Genomic DNA, 26,070 nt, shown 5'->3' on the forward strand with positions numbered 1-26,070 from the left:
CCCCTTTCAAGAATGAGATCATCCGGAGCATTATAATCCAGGCCATCTGACACCCATTCATCTGAATCAAACGTTCAAAGGACTTTTGACATCAATCGTTCCAGTTTTTATTTTTTTCATAAACAAGATGTGGGGACAAGTGTTCCAGCTGAAACAACAAAAGGCCCGAGTTCCCCTTTGAATCTCCAGAAGTGCCAGAGTATTTTGGGTCACTGGCTTTCCATTCTGTGGTTCATCTCGTGTTTTTTCTGGCCTGGGAAAAGCACTGAAGGAAGTTGGTCTTGCATGAAGAATATAATTACAGGTGGTTGTGTATCAGACATATATCCTCGGGTTAAGGGTGGACCCGCTGCTAATACATAAATGGGGTATTGCCGCTACCAGACCCTAAAACAGAGTCGTTGATCATGAGAGACATGAAGCCAACTGAAAGCATCTACTGTGCTTAATGGCTTACAGGGCCAGCCGAAAATGTTCCCCTCCACCACTCCAAATGTATCTGGTGTCCTTGAGCAGATAAATATGTGCTAAATCAATGATCACTTTGCACGGCAGCTAAACGCTAGCAGAAATATGATAGAAGTGGGGATGTGTGTTGCTCTAATATGGTTCTCATAAAACACTTCCTCATGGGAAGTAGGGTGCAGTGAAGTATTGCTTTCATTGACAGACTTGCAGGAGACACATTATAATATATCCTGTCATGGTCTCACTCCAATAGGAGGCTCCTTCTACAATAGTCTCCATATTGAGAGTGTCGGATAGGAAATATCGCTCACATTATTGTGTAAAACACAACATATCTGTGTCATTACACATTTTAAAAGCACAAAAAACTCTACTGCTCTATAATGTGATTACTGTATAATTGGGATCCATTTCCCCCTAAGGCCATTTCGCCACGGGGCCTCATGAGGCACAAGTTTCACTTTCAAAAAATGTTTTGCTGATAATTTATCAAGATATCCATGTCTTTCTTTCTTCAGTCGAAAAGAAATTAAGGTTTTTGAGGAAAACATTCCAGGCTTTTTCTACACAGAATGGACTCAAAAGAAGGTTCAAATGTCCGTCTCAATGCAGCTTCAAAGTCTCTACACGATCCCAGTCGAGAAATAAGGGTCTCATCTAGCGAAACGATCGTTCATTTTCTAAAAAAAAAATTGACATACTTTTTAACCACAATTGTTCGTCTTGTGCTGTGCACACATTACGTAATTACGTTGGAAAGCTCACAAAAAATTTAAATAATAAAAATAAATTAAAAGATGTCTGACGATTTTGAAGTTGGAGGAGAAAATGAGATGGAGTTTTTCGCCCTTTCCTACTTTTTTTAACCCGAGTACACAGACAAATAACTTGACACAATGACGTGAACGTGACCTTTCCAACGTGATGACGTAATGTGTGGCGCGTCGCAGACCAGCACAAGACGTTTTTTTTTTTTTTAGAAAATGAACGATCGTTTCGCTAGATAAGACCCTTATTTTTCGACTGGGATCGTGTAGAGACTTTGAAGCTGCATTGAGACGGACATTTGAACCTTCTTTTGAACATTAGGATAGATGGTTGCCATTGAAGTCCATTCTGTGTAGAAAAAGCCTGGAATGTTTTCCTCAAAAACCTTAATTTCTTTCCGACTGAAGAAAGAAAGACATGGATATCTTGAATGACATCGGGGTGAGTAAATTATCAGCAACATTTTTTTTTAAAGTGAACTAATCCTTTAAGGCCCTGAAACCAACCTCAAATATCTGTTGTCTCAACAAAATAACTAAAAATGTCCACCCCAGTTTCTGGGATTGAAAGTAAAGGCCTCTAGTGATGTATGCAAGACTTGCAAGACCAATCATTTAATCTGTATAAACCCGCTCCTTTCTTACAATTGACTGCATGCTGGCATTTAGATCTGCCCCCATCCAATCAACAACCCAAATCCCCGTCTTACATTTTTTCTGTTTTGATAACCCATTTTACTTAGATTTACAGTTGTAATTGAAATTATTCAACCCCCATTGCAAATCAGGTTTATTGGCAAAATGTACAGACTTTCTGCTGCATTGAACAAATCAAACAAAAGTAATTGAAATATCTCAAAACAACAAAGGTTGCAAAGTGTTTTCCCCAAATTCAATGGAAAATGCAACTTTTAATGACTTCTACAGTTTCAAAGTTATTCAACCCCCCTGAATAAAATTCCTCACAACAGCACAAATCTGCAAGACAGGTGTTGTCTCAAGCACACCTGATGCAGGTAATCAAGGGCTTCATTAGTTGCACCAGGTGTGCTTGAGCTAGAACACATGAAATATCTGAACTGGCTAGGTTTGTTGAGTGTCACGTTTGACTGCATGTTAGATAAATGGTCAAAAGAATGGTCCAAAAAATTAAGACAAGATATCATCGCCCTTCACAAACAAGGACCAGGATACAAAAAAGATAGCGAAGAGACTCAATGTTCCTAGAGACAACGTTGGAAGTATAGTTTGCAAGTTCAAAGTTAAAGGAACAGTGGTTACACTACCTGGACAGGGCAGAAAAAGGAAGCTATCAACGGCTGCGAACAGATTTCTGAGAAGGCAGGTTCAGAAAATATTACTGAATATTACTGAACTGGAGGCCATTGCTCATGAGGAATGGGCTAAGATTCCTCAGAAACGCTGCCAGAAGCTGGTTTCTGGTTATACATCTCGTTTGCAGCAAGTCATAACAGCAAAAGGGTGTTCTACTAAGTACTAAAGATGCAGAAGTCATTAAAAGATGCATTTTCAGTTGAATTTGGTGAAACCACTTGAAACATTTGTTGTGCTGGGCTATTTCAATTACTTTTGTTTGATTTGTTCATTGCAAACAGCTGAAAGTCTCTACATTTTGCCAATAAACCTGATGAGGGTTGAATAATTCCAATTACAACTGTATATCACAATACAAAAAAAAAATATCTGTTACAACTTCCACAAAGGCTAGTTACTTTTCAGTGAACTTCCTTTTAAATGTGGCAACAAAACAAGCATAATGAGATAAACATGCGGATTAAATTGTTAAATGGCAGACGGATACATCCAACTATTACAAAAGTATCTGAAACAAAGACTTAAGTAATGCATTTTATTTTTCCTGATCTCTGGACCTGACAATTCCTCTCGTCACAACCTCAAATCTCTACACCCACAGGTAGAAACCCACCAAACCATAAGGGGAAAAGATCTGTATCTGGAAAAATCAAGGCCACAACTTTTCAGAAATATAATTTACAGTCAGTCTGTTGATGACCACCCAAAACTAACAGAGAGAACCATTATTCATTCTCAACAGAAGCCTCAAAGCCACAAACTCAACTGTGCTTTCTTGCTGGCCTCCACGGATCTATAAATAGACCGCATGATTCTTCTCACTTTTAAGCAAAAAGGGGGTTCATTAGGATGAATGTCCTAATTGTTTAGACATGGTCAGTCCATTTTAAAAAACATGATTTGCAAAATAAAAATTATGTTGATTGGCTTCTCAGACTTTTTGGATCCTGTCCCCTAGTCTATAAGGCAGGGGCGGGAAAGAGAGAAAAAAATCTATTGATTGGTTTGGTTTGTTAACAGCCACAGAACAAGCGCCCCCTCTACTGACCACACAAAGAATTACACACCGTTACACAAACACAAAATTGATTTTGAATGAAGTGTATTATTATTTAAAGCGATGGGTTCTGAACTTCCAAGTGTGCCTCAATGGGATTTAAAACGAGACAAAACAAGCATTAATATAAGCTAAAATGACAAAAAAACAAACAAAAAAAAGATATAAGCAGACATAATATTTCTCAGTTTAATTTGTTCCCTCATTTTTATTTATGAACCAGTATTTTCACAGTCTTGGAAATTCAATATGAGGGATGAATACAATCTTTTTATAATGAATATACTTTTTTCCCCCCAGTTATGTCAAGTTCTTAAATATTTTATAAGGCAGCAATTGCTGAGAAAATGCTATTAGTGGGTATTAAAAATATTCATCACATATAACCAGAAATATCATGTAAATTGAGTGTAAATACACAACTTCTGGAATTTTAATAAAGTTTATGTGGGGCTTCAAATACTTTATCAATGGGGAGCCTTGAAATGGGACAGTCAAAAATGCTGATTTAAAGAATTAAAAGCATCTGGCTGACGGCTGCCTAAATCTATGTTTACTAATCATTTTGTGAACAAGCTGATCAGTATGTATATATATATGATCTGTGGTGCTTTTGCAGCTAAACTCAAACACACAGGGCAAGCCTGCTGCACAAAACATGTACAATATTATACATATACAGTAGGAACACAGATTTAGGAACCCTATTCTTCCTCTTCTTGTGGTGATGGGCTGTAACCATTTCCTTTTTCTTGACCGACGCCTGTTTGAACCTTAGCAATGAACTCTGTGCTAGTGAGGGCCTGGCCCTGTCTGGGACAGGTGGGCTTTGCTGGCAGACGCTCGCCTTTGTCTGTGAATAAGCAGAGGAATAGAGAACAATGATTGTAAAAGCCATTTATGATTGTGCAGATATGATCAGAACAGAACGTATCTTGTTTATTTCATTCTCACGTGACAACCGAACACTGTTCGGGTCATAAAAATATTTGAGTGAGATTGTATCTGACCTCCTGGTGCGATGGGCTTCATGAGGCGGTTGAGCTGAATTGTCCAGTGTTTCAGCACCTGAGTGGAGGTAGACTGACTCATCAATTCTCTCTGTATAGAAATCATTCGATAAGTCTGAACACTTAAAGTAATAGCACATGATTTGAGGTGTCATCCCTTTTTAGATAGTCCCACACTTTTCTAATCTCTCACCTCCGTGTTGTGTTGACTGCTCTCCTCTGGTTGCTGGATGCTGGGTGGTACTGCAGTGGAAGTCGCTTCATGGATAGGTGCCTCCTTTTATACAATAAAAGCCGTTTGTTAATGAACTACTAAACGAGTTACAATTAGAATAGGGGCGGTCCAGCCAAGCAATCCTTGCGTTAAATCATAAAAAGCTATTTGCTTTTACGTGAAGCTCATTCAGACCTGCCCTGATCTGAAATACTGTGTGAACCGCACAGGCACATGGACTTTAGCCAATCATAAAAAGGCATTCACAGACAAAGATACAGTAGCAAAACTACATGTTTAAAGGAAGAATACAATAAAACGTCAACATTTGGTCAAAATCTTATTGACAATTCTGTATATTCCAACTTGGTGTGACGTCATCTGTAATGACAGGCACTACTATTCAAAAGTTTAGGGTGAGCTTTTTTTTTTTCTTGGAATAAAAAAAAAAAAGTATTCAGCAAGGAAACGTTTACTGCTTTATTACTGTGCATTAGTTTCAAATAAATTAAGTTTTTCTGAACTTTCCATTCATCAAAGAATCTTGAATTTTAAAACTACTATAATATTGATAATAATAATAAATGTTTCTTAATCACCAAATTAGAATACATTCTGAAGGATCATGTGACACTAAAGACTGGAGTAAAATGGCTATTTTAAATTGTTATAATAGTTCACAATATTAGTATTCTCCCTGTATTATTGATTAATTAAATGCAGCCTTGGTGAGCTTGAAAGTACTTACAAATAATATTGACCCCAAACTTTTTAATGGTAGTGTAGTACGTGACAAGTGTAAGTGTAATAATTCAAGTTTTATTTTTGTGTGAACTAATCCTTTAATTCAAAGAGAATTGTAAATCATGAATGTTTTTGCCTCAATAAACCTTAGGTGCGTCCCAATTTGCATACTTATGCACTATTCTATGCCGTTTAGTAGTATAAATAGTGTGAGTAGTGTGTTCACACTGAAAATTCCAACAAGAAAGTGTACTTTAAATACCTGGATGATGCACTTAATTAACAGAAAGAACGAAGTGTGGAATTTTGGACACTTTATGCACTCAAATGTTGCGGGTCCGGCATCAAACAGACTCCGACAGTGAATAACAAAATAACCTTATAAAAATGCATGCACTACATGGTTGAGTACATAGTGCATGAGTACATAGTGTATAGTGTGTCATTTGGGACGCAACTCTTGTCTTTCACTATAAATGGAACAAAATATAAAACGCTACAAAAGACAAACGTTTTTTTGATTTCACCGGCCCTACAAAATATGCTGTCCCTTTACTATCTTTATGTCTTCACACCAACTCCAGTTGTGCCTTGTTTCTCACCTCTGTGTTGTGTTGACTGCTCTCCTCTGGTTGCTGATTGATGGGATGTGTTGCGGTGTGAGTGTCATCCTGACTCCTAAAAGCATGAGTTTCCAGCTGACTTTGGAGGAAGAGAAGTTCTGCAAGTTTCTTCTGCTCCTCTGCAAGCTGCCTACAGGTATAAAAGAAAACACTTAAGACTGTATTTCTTGTCCTAATACAACAGTGTCCATGTGTGTTGACGATGGTGTGGAATGTGAATAAAATGAAATAATTTGAGATTTGCGCTACCTCTCCAGTTCCCGTCGGACTTGATTTTCTTCTAAACGGGCGTTCTGCTCCTCCACAAGCTGCCTGCAGGAATAAATGAAAACAATTAAGAGTGTGTTTCTTGTCCTAATACAACAGTCTCTCCATATGTGTTGGGGACGGTGTGAATAAAATGAAATAATTTGAGATTTATGGTACCTCTCTAGTTCCAGTCGGACTTGGTCTTCTTCTAAACGGGCGTGAATCTGAGCGTCGAGCGCCTCCTCCAGTTTAAGTTGTGTGAGTTCTAATTCATGGATCCTCTTCTTCTGCTGCTGTACTTCTTTCTCCATCTCAGTCAATGTAGTCGTCATCCTCTCCTTGGCCTACGTAAGCACCAACACCATTAACTTCATCACTACTGTTTCTAACATTATAATGTTGTTGCATCTTGAAGACTCATTTACACTACCGTTCAAAAGTTTGGGGGTAAGTTACTTAACAAGGATGCATTCAATTAATCAAAAGTTAACAGTAAAGAAATTTGTAATGTTAAAAAAAATATTGATATATCAAATAAATACTTATTTATGATATAGAATCCTGAAAAAAAAAATACACAGAAATATTAAGCAGCACAACTGTTTTCAACATTGGTAATACGGTAATAAGAAATGTTTCTTGAGCAGCAAATCAGCATATTATAATGATTCTAAAGGATCATGTGACACTGGAGACTGGAGTAATGATGCTGAAAATTTGGGTTTGTCAGTAATACAAGTGCATGAATGTGTTAAAATATGCAATGAGAAGCAGATGTAGTGTGACAACACTAACAAAACAGGATGGCAAAAAAAAAATGTTTTTTTCTCTTTATCTCACCTCTTTAGTTTCTTCGAGCTGTCTCTCCAGATCTTTCTGTACAGTCTGCTGTTTCTCTCGCTCCTGCTTCTCTTCCTCTTTATGTTTAGCCTCCACCTCCCTCTGTTTCTGGGGAACAAACAAACTATTTTTAAGACAAAGTAACACGGGCTATGTTTGGAATTAAATACTAACTTACTACTTACTCAATACTGCACAGTACACAACCAACTTTTTTTTTTTTTTTTTAATAGTATGTGAAACAGAACATGGTTATGGTTTATGATCGTCACGTGGCATTTTTAATTATACGGCTGCGGTCCAGTTATCAATATGGTTATTTTGTGTACAAATCTGGCAATGCAAATCATACAATGAGTCAAGAATCATGTCGTTACTTTCTGATTATTTGTCACACACTGGAAATGGAAGGCCAAGTAAAATGCATTGCATTGTGGGAGACAACATCTCGTGTGCTATATTTACCCTTCACCACCCCCACCCCAATAACCAACACAATATTCGGAGGCCTCACTTCCCTCCACATACACCAAGATATACACCAAGCTGCTTGTTTTCAAAACTGTAAATCGGATATATTGATTTATTTAACGTGGTGATTTAATTTAATATATTAAATAAATTACCACGCTTCATTTTGTAATTATGTTATGTATTCCATAACTGTGTTCTTCAATAAAATAATGGTTGTGGTTTATTTGTGGCATTAATTTAGATCAGACTTAAATTATTTAAATCTAATAATTTAAATACTTTTAAGCCCCCCTTAGAACTCTGCTGAAGCCCCCTGGTTGAAAACCAATGCTTCTGTATATTGTATAGTGCCTATTTTAGGAAATGTAGGCATATCAAAATTTGCACACTGCACACAGTAAACATTAGCCTGGGAAATCCCTGACGAACTTTCGGCAAATTTGATATTTGCTCTGCAAGTCCGTCTGGCCAAGAGCCCATTCAAGCCCATTTCCAATTTTTTCAAATCGAGGCACCAATCACAAACGTTGAGGCGGGCTTTACACGATGACGATCGCTCTGATTGGTTTTAGGTCTATCCAATTGCGCCCAGAGGCATTTGAGCGACGTCCGTTGGTGACGCCCCTTTGGAAATGGTCTGTGAATGAACCTTCCCCAGACCCACTCTCAGTTACAACTGAGAAGGGTCTGGTGTCAACCCGGCGAAGTAAACATGCTATAAACTGCAGATGTGTTCAGAGTAATCTGATAGCACTAAATAAGTTACTTGAATGATGCTCTCGATGTGTTGCTCCAATCTCTCGGTTTCCCCCTGCTGCTCCGAAGCGGAGTGCTGCGACGCCTCAACTGCTAAGGGTTCACCGTTGTTACTCTGGTTGCTCTGGCTTCTCTGAAGGGTTTCTCTCTGCTTGCGTCTGCTCAATTTTAGCTCCTGATGTAGAGAGCTCTTACCCTCGGCCCTCAATCTCAACACAGTCTGGATGGCTACAAAAACACGGGGCATCATCCCTCAAGAAACCAGGACACTTCGACAAGAAAGCAGCAGTGCTGCGTATAATGGCTCCTCACCTTGTACCCAGTCTACTCTCTGTTTCAGGTTTGAAGCACTCATCTCATAGGTCCTGATGTAAGTCTTCACACAGAACAGGCAGCGTCGCCCTTCTTTATCAGGGAGATTCTGAGTGTGAGGACAGTTATGAGACATGAGAAAGTTATGATACCTTTATTTTACAGTGGAATACACTTGCTATTTACCTCCACCACACAGTTATCCTCCAGCAGGATCTCTCCTTTCTTCTCCTTCAGGTCCTCGCCGACAAAGTACGTCAGGCTACAGGGCTTTAAAACAAACCAGCGCTCCTGCCAGTTCCTGCGAACGTGCCCCTTCTTTAACAAGTAACCCTGATGGATAAAGTGAATAGGAAAAAGATAGAATGTGACTAAAAGACTTGAGATCAAATTATTGTACATAGTTGCGCCATCGGTTACACAATGCAGGAAGTAAAGGCTAGATCAAATCAGACAGAATCAGTAGTTGCAGATGTTTGTTTAAACTAATGCATTAATTTACTAAGATTCCCATTATTAGACGCCAATTCATAATACTGCATCAACCTAGAGTGCTGCACGCAAAGCATCGGTCACCTTCTTGATGGTGTTGTGGTACATCTCCATGAAAACTTCATCCACAGCGAGACTGAAGGCCTCCTTACACTCAACATGCAAAAGCTGGCCTGCACTCAAATGTTCCAAGAACTCCCACACTGACATGCCGTCCTGAAGATCAACATTCTGGGACAAAAGTTCCTCCAATAACGTCCCATCCCACTCCAGACTCATTGTACTGGAGATTTTCTTCAGCAGGTACTCCAACTAAATGAACAGAGGCATTAACAGAGTTCACACGTTAGCATCAGCTACAGATGAGCTGTTAACAGATGAACATATATTATATATCGGAATAATGAAAATAAAACCTATTTTAAAGTGCCCATATTATGCTATTTTAATGGTTAGACTCTATGTTTAGACTCACGCTAGCTCTATGTTGAAAAAAAAACAAATGATGAGACGAGATTAGAGAACACAAATGCACATGACAAAAAGCAGCAAGAAATGAAAGTTACAACATCTCCTCAAATTTGGCTTCTTGATAAAAATCTACTTTAGACTAGTGTTATCACCAGGAAACCACCACGTCTATATGAAGTTTTAATCCTCGTGTCACTTCCTTCCTTAAAACAGATGCATATGAAAAAAGCAACACCATTACTTAGCTTCTGACAACTCAAACACTATCTGAATAATAAACTGTAAGATTCTCAAGTCTTATTTGAAGTGTTAACTCTCACTTAAGCATCATAAACTTCTGCTATTCACAAACATAAGACTAGGCATTTTATTAGTGTGGACAAAGTCTAACCAGCATTAGGCGGTGTCATTTCAACATATAAAACATCCAGCCTCTAAACGTGTTAGTCTGTTTGGAGGTATCTGTATTATTATTATTTGATTATTCTATTAATATCTTTAATTTCAGCCAGAGTCTGGTTGTGTGCGTGTATCATTTCAGCATGTTGATTTGCAGCTATGTCTTGTCTTATCTCTCTATCGGTCCCTCTTTCTTGTTTTCTCTCTCACCTCCGGTTGAATGATGACTAATGGGTAACGGTCTTCCGAGAGCAGGTTGAACAGACAGAAGAGTTTGAAGCAGTCTTTCTGTGAACACAGGCGCTGCTGAGAGCTGGGCTTGAAGTTCTTCTTTGATGTCAATGTCCAGCACAGCTCATCAAAGGTTTCCTTATTAAACGTCCCCTCAGTGGCCTGTAAATTAACACAGCAGTGTTAGCAGCCAAGAAAACTTTACCTGACACTGTTCGCCAACAGACATTGCTCAGTGTTCAATTAAACTAAATTCCAATAAGCATTTCTCTTTTCTTAAAGATATAGTTTCCCCTAAATGTAAAATTCTGTCATTATTTACTTAAGAAGCATATAATGTCAAACCCGTGTGAAACACAAATGCAGAAATATTACAGAATGTACTGGAAAACTGTTTGTTTCATGGCAAAAAGACTGTCATATGAATTTGAAATAACATGAGATCAGGTAAACCCTTGTGAAAAAGAATTGGACTGAATGTGCACTTGTAGTGTTCTTTAAATATTAAAAGTGTATGTGCAGATATGATGTTAATCAAATAAAAGGCCACTTAAGTGTACTATGTTGCTTAACACACTTAAGTAAACTAATAAAGTCATTATGTATTCATCATTTTTCTTTAAAGTGCACTTATTTTAATGTTAAAGTACTGTGCATGTAAAGTACTTGGTTATAATTGTAACTGTAGTGTGTTATTTGATATTACATTTAAAGTAAATCTATTTTACATGTACTGAATTGCAACTTCATCATTACAAATGTGTAATTACAAATATTTTTAAATACATGAAATTAAATTATTTTTAGTTTACCATAAATGCTTGCCAGTACACTCAACAGTACACTTTAAACATATTTGTGACCCAGGATCACAAAACCAGTCACATGTCGCACGGGTATATTTGTGGCAATAGCCAACAATACATTGTATGGGTCAAAATGATAGATTTTTCTTTTATGCCAAAAATCATTAGGATATTAAGTAAAGATCATGTTCCATGAAGACATTTTATAAATTTCCTACCGTAAATATATAAAACATTTATTTTTGTGAGTGAATGCAGCAGAATCGCGAACATAAATGGAAAACTTTAAAGGCGATATTCTCAATGTTCCGATTTTTTTGCAACCGCAGCCAAAAAATGGCTCGGCCAAACATTCTCCTATTCTAACAAATCATACATCAATGGAAAGCTTATTTATTTAGCGTTCAGATGATGTGTACATCTCAATTTAAAGAAAATTGACCCATGTTTTGTGGTCCAGGGTCACATCTCCAAGTCAACAGAATTATGAAATTACATTTAAAAATGTTCTAAAGCTCTACCTTGGGTCAAAAAGCATACCTACATTATTACATTTTACATGAAATGCAATTAGTTGAAAGTACATTTTCAGTTTAATGTAAATAACATTCAATCATTTGTCCTGAAACAAAAAAAACTTTTTAAAAGTATGCTAAATTGTACTTCTTTTTCACAAGGGAAATGATGAAAGAATTTAGATTTTTGGTAATTCTGGAGAGTTATCAGACCTTTGCCAGGATGTATTTGTTGAGGTAGGGCATGTAGCCCTGGTTGGACACTGGCCCATTGTTATTGTCCTTAAAGTGCTCCTCTAATGCCACAGGATCATGAGGAATATTCAGCGCTGTATAGAGATTGTGTGAGAGAACCTGGTGGAGAAACACACACACGTTTTTATATCATTATGTAGACTCTCCATAGGCGTAATGGTTTTATACTGAGCTAATTATATTTTCTAATCCCTAACCCTAAACATAACACACAAACACACACACACGCATTTTATATCATTGTGGCAGCCAGTAGCCACAATAGTAGATAAACAAGACCACACACACAATATTCTTGTGAATGTGAGAGTACTAAGCTATCTTACAGTGCCCCCAAAAGAATGTACGGTAGCTACTTAAAAAAATGTTGCATTCAATAAAAGAAAGACAGCATTAACACAATTTTAAAGGAAAATATTTAGGAAATAAAATGTTAACAAAATATACAATATCATCTACTTTTTAAAATAAGGCATTTGAACATGTTCTGGTCAACCATTAGTGGAAAATATTCAATATTAATATGTAGCATATCTACGTGAACTTTAGGGGAACTGACTTCAAACAGTACATGACCTAAATTACCTAGAAACTAGTTGGGTAGAAGTAATTGCAAATATGTCACAGGAAAGTGAAGTCAGTTCTTTGAAAAGGCCTGACCTGTTAGTCACTCTTCAGCTGTGAAATGAGTTGAATATAAAAGTTATTGACATGATCATGGGACCTTGTTCTGATATGACAAACAATCAGCATCTGCAACTGACCTTTATAGAACGCACGATAATAGTTTTACACACAAGAAGAACAAATTTGCAGAAAATGCTCTCAGTCCAAGTTCTAACATGTCTGTTTATGCTGGGTTTTTAAGCAAAGGGCTGACCCAGGACATGTTTAAACAAGAGAAAGACTGTGAAACTGTCTGCGTCCTTTGGTATTTATTTTCAAGCTCACAGACCAGTGATGCCAAATTAAATTTCCCCATCAATACCCATAAAAATAAATAAAATATAACATGGACTGATTGTGTCGGGTTTCAGCGGACCACTTGCACTTATATATGTAGGTCTCACTCACTCACTCACTCACTCACTCACTCACACACACACACACACACACAAAGCAAAAGACTATCTAAGATCAATTACTGTTATTGTGTATACACACATTTTGAGGACGTATTTGTACCCAAAAGTGAGCTAAACCTGTCAAAACCTCTTTTTGGGGACATTGATATTAGTAAAAAAAAAAAAAAAAAAAAAAAAAGGTGTGTGTGAGAGAGATGGATAATATGGCATGACTTTTCCTTTTTCAGCATGACTGCTGTTCCTTTTTCATGTAGCCTACTAGAGCTCTTGATAAGAAAATATGACACTGAATTAACTACCACAGATATTGAAAACTTTTACAGTGTAGCCATTTTCGTAGAGTTAAAGTAAACAACACATTGAATCACGAGTCAAGTCAAAGGTACACAGGTGGTCTGACCTTTAGTTGCGACTTGGACACTTTTCCGCTCTGTTCTACATCCAAAGACGTGAACGCGTACCAGATGGACTTCAGCAGCTCGCTTTGTAGATCCATTACGCCAGTAATGACACATCCTGCTCACATTCTGAGACAGATACCGCTTTAAATTGCGGAACTGAGACATAGGCTGTAAAAAAAAACCTTGTGAGCTGCCTACCTAGGCAGCATTGTGGGCCAAAACCCTACTACCGCAGCTATGAGGAGGATTAGAAACGCGTCTAGAATGCTGTCTAGATAGGAAGCTCGTTAGATTTTAAAACACAACCTGAGTAGCCTACCGAGTAAAATGCACCAGCTGGGAGGAACAGTCACTGCTGGTGAACTTAAATATATCAGTCTACCGCCAGTAAAATGCAAGTGCTACTGACTGAGCCACAATAAACAAAACCTCTAAAAGACAACGAATTACAACTGCTAAGCGCAACATAGTGATTCCATCAAACTAACAGTTTAGGAAGCTTCTGCGTTAGAACGATGTAAAACTATAACAAAACGAAAAATGGTGCATCTGGTGGTGTTTTGGTTTGAATTAATCTTTTAAGTGAACAAATCGTTCTCTAATAGACGTGACATAGTCGTATGAATATTATTCGTTCGCTGAGGTAAGTTCTTCCCTGCCTAGTGCCTTCAAAGACTAACCATAACACAATACGATTCGAGCGTGGGCTGTGAAGGAGGGCTAACTATAGGCTACTGAATGAACCGTAATTTAGTGGAAGAACGAACAGGAAAATTATTGGAACGAAAAGAACGAATCAGTCATTATTCCAACATCGTTCAATTTGCCATGCCAAATCTAGTTCACAGCCAGGAGAGAAAGGGAGAATAAGAATAGTGTTAATCTGGTTAAAATCGATCAAATTATTTAGTCTGTTATTGTATTTTTTCCCTATAATGTAGAAAGTAAAAAGTATTGACAAACGTAGTAGTATTGTATAGGCTACTGTTGATTGGTCTTGGAGAATAAAATCTTGACAAAGTCGCATGTTTTTTTTCAAAAGTTAAAATCCCCACCACTGCGTGTAGGACGTATGAGTGGGTTAACTTGTCAGTGTTCTGTGGGTGTGAAAGTAGTGAGTGGATGCACTTCTATCTCTGGTCAACGAACGTTCACTCATGCAGCTCAGGTGGGAGTGAATCTGTTAGTACTGCATGTTTGTTCAGCCTTATAAAGCTACTTAAAGAAGCTAATACAGGGAGTTCTTAAATAGTTTACTCTGCAATATCTTCTAGCATGATAAAGAAAGAGAAAAAGGTACCGTACATTAAAAGACCATTAGAGGGAATGGGTTAAAGAAGCATTCATCTAAGTCCAGCTAAGCAATCATTTATAAATAAAATCAGTATAAGTGCATCTTTTTCTTCTTCAAGACTATGATCTTGGGTAGTATAAGCGAAAACTGCAAAATCAACATGTACAACACATGAGAGAATAAAATGTCAAATTATAGCTCAGACACTTCCTCCAAGTCTCAAGTACAGACATCAGGTGACATCAAATACAACTTCATTTGATCATGCATGCCAAATATGTACCGGTATATAGTCCAGTCAAGTCAAGTTACCTTCATTTATATAGCGCTTTTAACAGTATGGATTGTTTCAAAGCAGCTTTACAGTGATAAAAGAAATTAGCGTAACAGTGAAGTTGCGAAGATCATTAGTCATTAACTTAGGGGCCGCTAACACGACACCGTTCTAACAGAAAACCCTTAACGCGCTCCGGCCGCCCATCCGCACAAAAAGTGCCTGGTGTCTCGAGAACGCACTCCCTGAAATAGGTTCGAAGGCGTAAATGATTATCCGTTTTCTCTGCGCAAACCTCAAGAACGCAAACCAGCAAAAACGCAGGCGATGTGTTCGGTCGATAGGTATGCGCGTTTGAATATATATGTGCGCAGGCGTGTAGTCCTTCACAAATCAACCCTCAACAAACTACTTGTTAGGCCTTAATTTATAATTCAGAAATTTTTTGTCGCATCTGCGTAGCCACGCAAACCGGAATTATCCAGACAACGTTTTATCTGTATAGAGGTATAGAGGTAAAGGTAAGGAGGCCTTCACAGGGGAGAGACTTGACACTTCAGGACTGCGTTGTCGTCGTGTCCTGGTGCTGGTCTTTCATCAGATCTGGATACAGCCTGGATTCGGCGGACAGCGGTAAACCTCGGGATAAACAGAGAGACTATCATTAGAGTAGATGCCATCCTTCTTATGATGTACCAAGTACATCAGGATTTATGGGAAGTGTTACCAAAATATAGAACAAGCAAGCAAGTCACATTAAAGGAATATTAAGTACAAGGCTCATTTGACAGAATTTGTGGCATAATGTTGGCTACCAGAAAATACATTTTCAGTTCCTCATTTTCTTTAAAAAGGCTAAAATCTGGGTTATAGAGAGGCCATTATAATGAAGTAAATCCACAAATGTTAAAATACTCACTATACACAATAGATATACAAATAAATCACACTTTTCAGTGTAGTTATATCCAATTGTACAACTTTGACACCAACAACACAATGCTGTAAACTATAAAACCCTAAAACGAAAAGAAAAAGAAAAAAAAAGTACAGCTCAAATAATACACAAGTTAATATGATTTAATACAAGTGCTTTTATAAAATTATAAGGCTCACATTTATGCTTTTAAATCATTAAAAAAATAGTCTCCATTTACTTCTATTTTAAGTGCCTCACTGTAATGTTGAGTTGAATCGAGTTGAATTTATTGTGTACTAAGAAACTACAAAAAGTACTATGCCTATATGAAAAGAGCTTGATGCTTAAAATCGTCCTCACTAACCAACTCTTCTAAGTATCAACCTGACTCATATATCGGTCTAGTGACAGATTGTCAGACACTATGTATTAAAGAGCTGGCTCATGTTCTGAGGAGAGATCTGGCCAGATCTAGACATTCTGTACTAACTAAGAGGGCTAAGAAGGTCAGATCGAGTCGTGCGTAGATCATATTGTTCTCTCTTGAGTGTTCAATCACACCTGCACTGGTCGAAATGTGCATATGTAACCCCCCCACCCGTCACACAGAACCCAGCCCGCCTTTTACACATCCCAGACCCCCCTCACTCCCTTTCTATCACAAATACACACTCATTTACTACCGTAAGTAACAGACACAACCTTGGCAGGATGCATGCTGTGCCGCTGATGTAATTCCCTTATGCTTCCTCTTGGTGCTTAACCCTGATACACCTCCCACATCCCAACTCTGCTTATAAATACAAAAAAAAGGGATGCTGCTCCCATTAATAGAGTCCGACTTCATAGACATGGACAATGTGAATGTTTAAGTGGACGTCTGGCATACAGTAGATGCACCCTTTCTTGACTGTGGGATTTCAATTGGACATAAACTCAAAACTGGAACTGACAGGTAAGACTTCGTAATCAACTTATACAAATAGGTATTTCGGTATAAACAACAATGGACAAGAAATTAGTTTATTCAGATACTCTTAAATAAATGTGGGGTTTCATTTACCATCAATACTGTTTGATATTATAGTGGAACTGATTAAGAATAAGTCGCTTCAAGATAAGGTTTTCCATTGTATTCGTACTTACGGTTCTCAAATGTGAGGGGAAGACTGGTGGACACAAACCTCCTCATTCAGAGTGGGAGATTGGATCCCTCCCCAATTTCTGGAAGGGTTTCTAATGTCAGCTGGTTCAGTGATCTTAAGAGCTGGTCTACTGAACACGGCAATACTGCCAGAGAAAGGGAGAAGGGCTCTTTTGGTCCGTTCGATCAGATTGTTTTGACACAGGAGAGACGAGATCTGTGTTTGCTTATCTGGATTAGCCATCCTACAAAAAGAAATAAATCAAACGAACAAGTGACGGTAGGTAGAAAAACTCATTTATGCATAACCCTCAGCAAACAGCAAATCCAAATTAATCTGAAATCTAATAAATCTGCTTTTCTCTCTCTAACAGATAAGATACAACACACAAGAATTCACAGATAAACAATCAGGGAATATGATGGATGTGTGTTTTCATGAAAAAGATTACCTCGTGTCACGTCGTATCTACTCAAACCGGGTCTTTGACCAGGTCCATGAGAGACGAGACCGAGAGATCCAGAGTTTACGAGACCGGCTGAGCAGAACCTGCGGGTGAGTAAATGTGGAACTCGCATCTAGTGTTTTCAACTGCATTGTGATATTAATTGAATTTTCCACAGATGCTCTGATAAATGGGCTGTTCAGAAGATAAAGGGGCTTCTGCCAATTCTAGATTGGCTTCCTAAATACCCAGTCAAGCAATGGTTACCCAGTGACGTTGTCTCTGGAATCACCACAGGCCTAGTGTGCTGTTTACAAGGTAAGATAGACTCTGTGAACAAAACACCATATTAGCTTAATACCGCAATGATGCTACTTTAAAGATGTAATTGCTTTCTATTGTCGTACAGGTGTGGCTTATGCATTGCTGGCCTCTGTAGCACCAGTCTATGGACTCTACTCTGCGTTTTTCCCAATTCTCACATACTTTGTGTTGGGAACATCCAGACACATCTCTGTGGGTAAGTCTATGTCTTTATTAATAAATCTTTCAAGTGGTATCAAATAAAAGATACTACCATATTGCTTACTATATAATATTACTTTTGGTTCATTTATAATGGAAGTTCAAGTTTGGTACAGTATCCTGTACCAGTGTGCACTGATGTATACAAATGTAGTAAGCATATTTTATGCATATAGAATATGTGCATACTGAATAAATAGTATGCAACGTTTTCTTGTCCTTCTCTTATTTGCATCTATACGCCATTTAGGTCCATTCCCTGTCACCTGTCTGATGGTGGGCTCTGTAGTTTTGACCTTAGCGCCCGATGAGCACTTTCTGCGTTCAGTGAACATAACAGCTGTGAATGAGACAGTGACAGATGACAGGTTAATGGAGGTGGATGTAGAGGCCAGAGAGGCCCAGAGAATCATGGTGGCTTGTACTATGACAATGTTGGTTGGATTATTCCAGGTAAAGTGTGATACAGCTAAAATAATTTTCAATTTCAATTTTCAAATTTCATTATTGTAATATTTCATTTGTACACTTGCATACCTCAAGCATATTGGAGGCAGGCAGGTTTTTTTTTTATCATAAAGCTATATCTGCACTTTTGTAGAAATGTATCCTTAAGCATCAGACTGCAGTATTATCATTTAATATGAAGGTGGTGTGCAGCAACTCAAATTTGTTTTGCTTATTCTCAGGTGGCTATGGGGCTGATGCAGGTGGGCTTTCTAGTCAGGTATCTCTCAGACCCACTGGTAGGCGGCTTCACCACTGCTGCTGCCTTTCATGTCTTCATATCTCAGATTAAAACCATCCTGTCTGTGCCTACCCACAACCATAATGGAGTCTTCTCCTTTGCTTATGTGAGTCTGTTACATTTTTAATATCTTATTAATATCACAAAAACATATAATCTCAGCTTAACACAACTTACATATATATATATATATATATATATATATATATATATATATATATCAAAGCAAGATTGGAAAATACAAAATTTCAATATATACCGGTATATTAATTTTTGTATTTTCCAATTTTGCTTTGCTATAATATCTTTTATTTCCACAATTTACATAAAGTTTATGTAAAACATAAAATATAATGATATTTTAATTAAATAATGATGATGATAATAATAATAATAATAATTATTCTTATTAATTATAAATACAAATAATAAATATTATATTCTCCACATCTAGACTCTTATTGATGTAGGTAGGAACATCGACCAAACGAACATTGCAGACCTGATCGCTGGATTACTAACAATCTTCATTGTTATGGCTGTGAAAGAGATCAACACAAAATTTCAGCATAAAATCCCACTGCCGATTCCCATAGAAGTGATTGTGGTATGTACAGTTTTCCCACAATTGAACTATACAAGTCTTATACCGCAAACTAAGCCAGTATTCTCGGACATTTTATTATTATTTTTATTTGATTTTAAATAATGATTGCCATTACCTTTCACTCTTTTGATCTGATAGACAGTGATAGCTTCTGCAATCTCTCATGTGATGGACCTGAAGTCCCAGTACGGCGCCAGCATTGTCCACAGCCTCCCCAGGGGGTAAGAGCACTTCCTGTGGCACTTCCTGCTTCCTGATGAGGGCTGGGTGCACATTCAGTCTCTTCATATTGACATACTATTATTATTGTCCCTGTAAAGATTTTCAACAGAAATGTTATCTCCAGAACAATGACACTGACAGACAGTTTGAAAGCCTTGTCCAATAATAACATGAAATGGGTTATTATTACATCCTACCTACATCAATCAGAGACGACAGCATAAATACAAAGTCTCACAAGTACAGTGTATAAAACCGTTGTGTGAATCTATAGTAACTACTGACAATGTGTCTGCTTGTTTCTCCACAGGTTTTCACCGGCACAGCCACCAAATATAGCACTTATCGGGAATATGTTGGGCTCTAGTTTTTCTACAGCAGTGGTTGGTTATGCAGTTGCAGTCTCAGTGGCAAAAGTCTATGCTGCAAAACATGATTACACAGTTGATGGCAACCAGGTATACAAAAATAGTGCGTGAATGTGTCTCTGACATTGCAAGTATGCTTTTGTCTGATGGATAGTGGGTACACAATGCTAAAAGCACATAATAAAATGCAACGAACCATACAGTCATACAAAGTAAAGTACATTATAACACTTCAATGGTTTGTGCCATTGTGCGTTTTCTGCTTTGAATGTGTCAAGACCAGCTGAGAACTACTGCTTTAGTTGGTTTCTTTCATGAAATGTGCCATTAACAAGAACTGGGGAAGTACATTTGCAAGGGTGCTTGTGTGAGTGTGAAGTATAATAAGGGTCAGCCCAACACTCTCCCACAGATGGAGAAATTACAGTAACGAGAGGGAGAGACAGAAAGAACGAGTTGGCCTTTTAAGGTCACTTTCACCTGCTAGACCAGAACAAATTTGAGTTTTCAACAGCGGCTGATATCATTTGTATACCCGGCAGTGCACTTTTTGAGCACTGTAAACAAAATAAAACCTCAAAGATTCAGGTGTCAGTTCTAAATTTATTTGCACACGGATTTGTGATTGTTCCTCAAATCTGTTTTTTTTGGGGTTGTTGTTCCAAAGCCTCCATTGCTGGGGTTTAATTCTGACAAACGGATACAGACTGATTACAAACCAGCTGATCTGGCTTACTACACCTTTATTCCCATTAGGAGCTGATAGCTTTTGGCGTCAGCAACATTTTCGGAGGATGTTTATCAAGCTTTGTGGCCAGTACTGCACTGTCACGGACTGCAGTACAAGAAAGCACAGGGGGGAAGAGTCAGGTAAAATGTGTGTGTGAGTGTGTGTGTGTGTGTGTGTAAATATAGTACTACTACCCAGATTTAACTGTTCTCTCTTCTCATTGTTGCAGGTTGCTGGTATCATCTCAGCTCTGATGGTGATGATAGTGATCTTGGCCCTTGGGCCTTTTCTTCAGCCTCTGCAGAAGGTGTGGTAGAGGAACCTAATGTTTTAATAGAAAAAAGAACAGTTCACAATGTCTTTCACTACAAAAAATAAATGCATCTCATCCCTTTCTGTCCAGTCAGTGCTAGCTGCCATTGTTATAGCCAACCTGAAGGGCATGTTCATGCAGATCTCTGAAGTGCCTGTACTCTGGAGACAGAACAGGACAGACTGTGTAAGTACACAAGACTATAAATGAAATGAACAGAATTAGTACCACCAGCAAAATAGTGAACAAAAAGTTATTTTTAAACATAAGATATGCATGACTGTGTGCAAGAGTTTCTCTAAGCTAATTGTGTGTTGAGGTCACTATAATAATATTTATCAACAAATGGAATCATGTGAATCATTTTGGTTTATTTTTATAAAATGAGATTATATACTAGCGGTCTGTGTCTGAAATGAGTGCATGTGAATCCTCATTCATCTGCAGCTCATCTGGATAGCTACTTGCCTGGCCTCCATCGTGCTGGGTTTAGATGTGGGCCTGCTGGCTGGTCTGGTGTTTGAGATGGGCACAGTGGTGGTCAGAACACAGTTGTAAGTACCAAAGTTGTAAGGACATTAAAGTGGGCTTGAGATTAATGCACTGAATGAATGAATGAATGAATGAATGAATGAATGAATGAATGAATGAACTTTTTTAGATTTAAAATGGGACCAGAGGTCTCTCCTCAACCACAACCAGTGTACAAAAAAAAAAAAACGTTTGACAAAGCAAATTCAACCATTTTTGTTGTTGTTGTTGTTGTTTCTTTCAGGGTGTTTGGGTATATTTCTTGAGAAATGTGACAACTGTTCATATGAATTAGTGCAGCTTGATGTTTATGATATAACTCAAACTATGATTTTAAATATTGTGAACAATAAGGGCATCATATAAATGCTTGTTTTGTAATATTTAACAAAAGTTTAAGAATTATTAGAGAATAATAACTGTAAAATAGAAATTAGACAGCAATTAAATACTGGAAATAAATTGTGCAACATAAGTCTTAATAATACCTTGATTTCTTTCGTTTTAATTCAGCCCTTCTTGTGCCAGCCTTGGAAATGTCCCAAACACTGATATCTACAAAAACATGAAAAACTACAAAAATGTAAAATGCTATTTTTTTTATTACTTACTACAATACATATAGATATGGTTATCTAAATAACAAGGTATTTCCCCAAATTTTCAGATTTATGAAATTCCTGGGATTAAGATTTTCAAGTGCAAATCCCCTATATATTTTGCAAATATTGATTACTTCAAAGAAAAGTTGAGAGACGAGGTAAGTTTACTTTTTGCTCAAATTCTAAATTCAGAAAATCTGAAATTAACTACTGTACAAGACATGATTTGTGGTTTGTGGTGTGCTTTGACGCTTAGTACGTTTTTTGTTGTTGTGATTCTTACAGGTGGGGTTTGATGCAGTGCGGGTGTTCAAGAAAAGAAACAAGGCTTTGAAAAAGATTCACAAGCTCATTAAAAAAGGAAAACTACAAGCTACAGAGGTACTTTGCGCACAACAGTTTTCAGCAAAGTATTTGTAATACTGTATGTTTCACGTTACGTTTAAAACTTTTAGAAATTAATTGCATTTTCACTGACCTGATTTCATGACACCACTTTCCCATATCTGATGTCCTTCACAGAATGGTTTGGTGCCAGTGGCCTCAATGGGAGTAGAAAACAAAGCCTTTGAAAACGAGCAGGGTCCTGAGATGGAGAAGGGGGCGTCTCAGCCAGACTCAGAGGTGAAGGTCCAGGTAGACTGGAGGTCTGAGCTGCCTGTCGGTGTGTCAGTGCCCAGGGTCCACATTCACAGCCTGGTTGTGGACTTCTCAGCCGTCTCATTCCTGGACGTGGTAGCAGCCAAGTCCCTCAAACTGGTGCGCCATCTTTATTGCTCTTTGCTGTCATGGTTTTACTGCAACATTGCATTGCCAAAATCTGATGGAGACCCTCACATCCTTCCAAAGCTGTATGACTTTCTATCTTCTGCAGAACACACATATCCATCCATACAATGAAAGTCAGTGGGGTCCAATGTTGTTTTGAAACACATTGTATTGACAAAAACATTTAAAACATTCTTTAAAATACTTTGTGGCTGTACGTTTTCCTTTAAGACGTAGCTAATTCGCCATTTCCCATCTTCGCAGGTCGTAAAGGAATTCCTACGAATTGGGGTTAGCGTCTATATCGCAGGCTGTGATGGTAAGGCCTGGCTCTATAACAACATGTTGATGTGCCAAACTCCAGCCTGATAATGGCAGGATTGGAAACAGTGAATAACCTGAAGGGTCCTCGTGTCACAGGTGAACTTGTCAGGAGAATGGAGGCCCTGTCCTTCTTTGATGAGGAGGTTACCAGAGACCTTCTCTTCCTCTCGGTCCATGACGCCGTTCTCTTCATCCAGCTGGAAACCTCCGGTGGAAGTGAGCAGGATCCATTAGCTAAGAAGGTAGAATTAATAGCGTTCATTTGATTTTCAGTTTGAAGGGAGACTGAATGGACAGAATATTTTGTGTTCTCACTGCAAATTATTTTTGAAACATGGAGATGCTGTAGTTTAGTGTAGTTCTTCGACATGACAGCGGTTCTATGTGTAAATTGTCTCCTAATGAAGCTGCTAATGGCTCTGGTGATAACTTGGTGATAACATAAATGTGGGAGGTGGCTAGTAAAAAGGTTTATCCACCTTATTTTAAATATAAGAGTTTGTAACTTGAATGTGCATGGCTTCCGGTGTCGTCCGCTTCTAGTTATTTCAGCTGTACAAATACTTTTATGCTGCTTGATATTAACAGTAACCGTATTTGTTATCATATAATTGTAATTTATGATAGGTTTGTAGCGCAGATAATTGTCCATTTATTGCACCTTGTCATTCTTCTAGTTATTTATTTATAAAGGCTAATGAATCAGAAGTCTCACACAGAAAATAGCTCAATTCCTCATGATTAAATATTGATTATCAAAGATACAAGATAAACATAATAACAATAAGAATGTTTCGGCATGTGCTGGGAAAAAATAAATAAAACCCATTTATAAATCGAATGGCTAGTTAAAGTGGTGAGTTGTAACAATGCAACACAATGTTTTTGTTCAGAATGGAATACGATTGTACTGGATATAGTACATTAGGGTGAATTCAGGTCAATTTGGCCACTTTCTAACAATGAGCGGCAGTTTAATTAATGTGAATTCACCTTACTACAATTTTTTTAACTAGTAATACATTTGGGGTCAGTAAGATTTTTGTTGTTGTTGTAAATTTTTATTTTTATTCAGGAAGTATGCAGTGAATTGATAAGTATTAAAAACATTGTTACAATGTTATAATATTTAAATTATTTGAAATTATTTCTATTGAACTTTCAATAGAAAGTTCTTTTGAACTTTCTATTCATCGGAAAAATTATTTTATAACAGTTTGCAGAAAAATATCAAACAGCAACATCGTTTTCAACATTGATAACAATAAATTATGAGTAATAAATCATGTGACACTGAAGATAATAGCTGCTGAAAATTCAGCGTTTCAATCACATTAATAATTTTAAAAAATATATATTTAAATAAAAAAACTATTCTTTTAAATTCTAATAAGATTTCACAATATTTTTATTGTATTTTTATACATATTTATAATAAGACACTTAAAAAAGATATATCTTACCAACCCCAAACTTTTGAACAGTAGTGTACATTTCTACATATGTAGCAGCTTATCTGAGTATTCTGTGCATATAGAAATCCCCAATACTGTGCACAGTGTATATACAGTACTGTACAAGTAATATGATTAGTATGTAATATGCCATTCTGAAGACACTGTTTATGTATGTTAAGATTTCACAGTTGCAAGATGACAAAGAGCCACTTCCATTTACTGAAGATGAGGATCTGATTGAGACCTATGACAACCAACATTTGGTGAGCATCCCGCATCTTTTCTATTATCAGATAACTCAAATCAGCAACCCACCAAACAAGTGTTTCTCTTGCATGTCTAGGCTATTCATGGACTTTCAAACTGAGAAAAACTCACTGCATTCAGTCACTGGGAAAGACAGTCATTGTGTTCCTATTCATTTGCTGATAATGAGTCAGGAGGCGTTTACCTTTGTCCCGGGAGGATTGAAAGTGCCGCTAAGAAGGAAGAAAGTTCGCAGTCTTGTTCATCATGCCCTTCCACATCTGAACTAGAAAAATAACAAAACAACTGAAGTTAAAAAACATTAAGTGCTTTCATTTTTACAGCCTTATTTTTGAGGCAAATGGCACAATACAAGATGTTCATCCCGTGATGGCCGGACAGAAGAAGACTCTTCTTGATTAAAACAAACATATATTTCTTTTAAAGAACTGTTCACTGAAATTCTTAAAGCAGAAGAACATTTAATATTTGTAAATAAATCACCTGGTAAATAACATTTTAGTGTGTCTGTGTGCTTTATTTGTCTGCTAACCCTGATTTGGTCTTGGGGTCAAATGTCACTGTGGTCAGAAACTTTAAAAAAGCTCTGTTATTTACTTTTTTTTTTTTTTTTTTTTTGTGGCACATTATGAGTAATGTTAAACCGAGCGAGTCAAATATAATGTTTCCCGTGTTAATGTATTTCCTATTAAAACAAGAAGTTGGGGTGGAGCATATCAAAGGGCTCATCATCACCTGTTTTTAAAGAACCAATAGCCTTGCGGTTGCAAGTCAGAGGTAAGCGGTATTAGGTGTGGGGCAGATTCATTCTAGAGACCATCTGATTAGACAAAAATTTGTATTAGTCATCAATTTTTGTTGAAAAAGATTCAAGTTCAAATGCTAAAAGTGCATTTTCTCAACATGTCTGTTTGCTCTGACCTCAAAGCAAACACACATGGGCTAAATGGCACACGTCCAATTTTGCCAAACAGTGTTAAACATGATGCATGAATTATTATTATTTTTTACTCGTCTAGACCATCAC

General features: G+C 37.4%; 2 protein-coding genes across 6 annotated transcripts; one reads left to right on the forward strand and one right to left on the reverse strand.

Moving 5' to 3' along the window:
• Window positions 1-3,093: 3,093 nt before the first annotated feature.
• On the reverse strand, window positions 3,094-17,242 carry def6c (DEF6 guanine nucleotide exchange factor c). 5 transcript variants are annotated; one of them, XM_079622338.1, is made up of 15 exons: window positions 17,138-17,242; window positions 13,504-15,711; window positions 11,977-12,117; window positions 10,422-10,604; window positions 9,426-9,653; window positions 9,036-9,182; window positions 8,850-8,958; window positions 8,548-8,765; window positions 7,308-7,415; window positions 6,645-6,811; window positions 6,468-6,530; window positions 6,198-6,348; window positions 4,831-4,914; window positions 4,638-4,728; window positions 3,094-4,480 (listed from the first exon to the last, which is right to left on the reverse strand). In XM_079622338.1, exons 2-15 carry the CDS (start codon window positions 13,597-13,599, stop codon window positions 4,332-4,334), a joined length of 1,935 nt encoding a protein of 644 aa, XP_079478464.1. In that variant the 5' UTR covers window positions 13,600-15,711; window positions 17,138-17,242; the 3' UTR covers window positions 3,094-4,331. The 5 variants fall into 5 exon arrangements, 3 of the variants coding, with proteins under 3 accessions (XP_079478464.1, XP_079478463.1, XP_079478465.1); XR_013798766.1 differs by lacking the exon at window positions 17,138-17,242 and having other exon boundaries at window positions 4,638-4,695; window positions 6,198-6,344; window positions 13,504-16,165; XM_079622337.1 differs by lacking the exon at window positions 17,138-17,242 and having other exon boundaries at window positions 13,504-16,162.
• Window positions 16,628-25,596, forward strand: slc26a4 (solute carrier family 26 member 4). Its single transcript, XM_079622334.1, has 21 exons — window positions 16,628-16,946; window positions 17,510-17,691; window positions 17,760-17,899; window positions 17,991-18,101; window positions 18,357-18,559; window positions 18,796-18,960; window positions 19,309-19,461; window positions 19,600-19,682; window positions 19,994-20,141; window positions 20,808-20,921; window positions 21,011-21,088; window positions 21,185-21,280; window positions 21,542-21,648; window positions 22,139-22,208; window positions 22,293-22,385; window positions 22,513-22,608; window positions 22,750-22,986; window positions 23,260-23,314; window positions 23,416-23,561; window positions 24,956-25,039; window positions 25,120-25,596. Exons 2-21 carry the CDS (start codon window positions 17,555-17,557, stop codon window positions 25,141-25,143), a joined length of 2,340 nt encoding a protein of 779 aa, XP_079478460.1. The 5' UTR covers window positions 16,628-16,946; window positions 17,510-17,554; the 3' UTR covers window positions 25,144-25,596.
• The last annotated feature ends 474 nt before the right edge of the window (window positions 25,597-26,070 follow it).

Source organism: Phoxinus phoxinus (genome assembly GCF_949152265.1).
Source record: "Phoxinus phoxinus genome assembly, chromosome: 9".
Lineage (NCBI taxonomy): Eukaryota > Metazoa > Chordata > Actinopteri > Cypriniformes > Leuciscidae > Phoxinus > Phoxinus phoxinus.

What these genes read in the sequence shown, in the direction of transcription:
- def6c (XM_079622338.1), bottom strand. Translation starts at nt 13,599, where the DNA reads ATGGATCTACAAAGCGAGCTGCTGAAGTCCATCTGGTACGCGTTCACG. An exon ending in ACAAATACATCCTGGCAAAG is followed by an intron (nt 10,605 to 11,976) that starts GTCTGATAACTC and finishes GTTAATTTACAG; the next exon opens with GCCACTGAGGGGACGTTTAA. An exon ending in ACATCGAGAGCATCATTCAA is followed by an intron (nt 7,416 to 8,547) that starts GTAACTTATTTA and finishes TTTGTTCCCCAG; the next exon opens with AAACAGAGGGAGGTGGAGGC.
- slc26a4 (XM_079622334.1), top strand. Translation starts at nt 17,555, where the DNA reads ATGATGGATGTGTGTTTTCATGAAAAAGATTACCTCGTGTCACGTCGT. An exon ending in CGGCTGAGCAGAACCTGCGG is followed by an intron (nt 17,692 to 17,759) that starts GTGAGTAAATGT and finishes AATTTTCCACAG; the next exon opens with ATGCTCTGATAAATGGGCTG. An exon ending in GCACAGGGGGGAAGAGTCAG is followed by an intron (nt 20,922 to 21,010) that starts GTAAAATGTGTG and finishes TCATTGTTGCAG; the next exon opens with GTTGCTGGTATCATCTCAGC.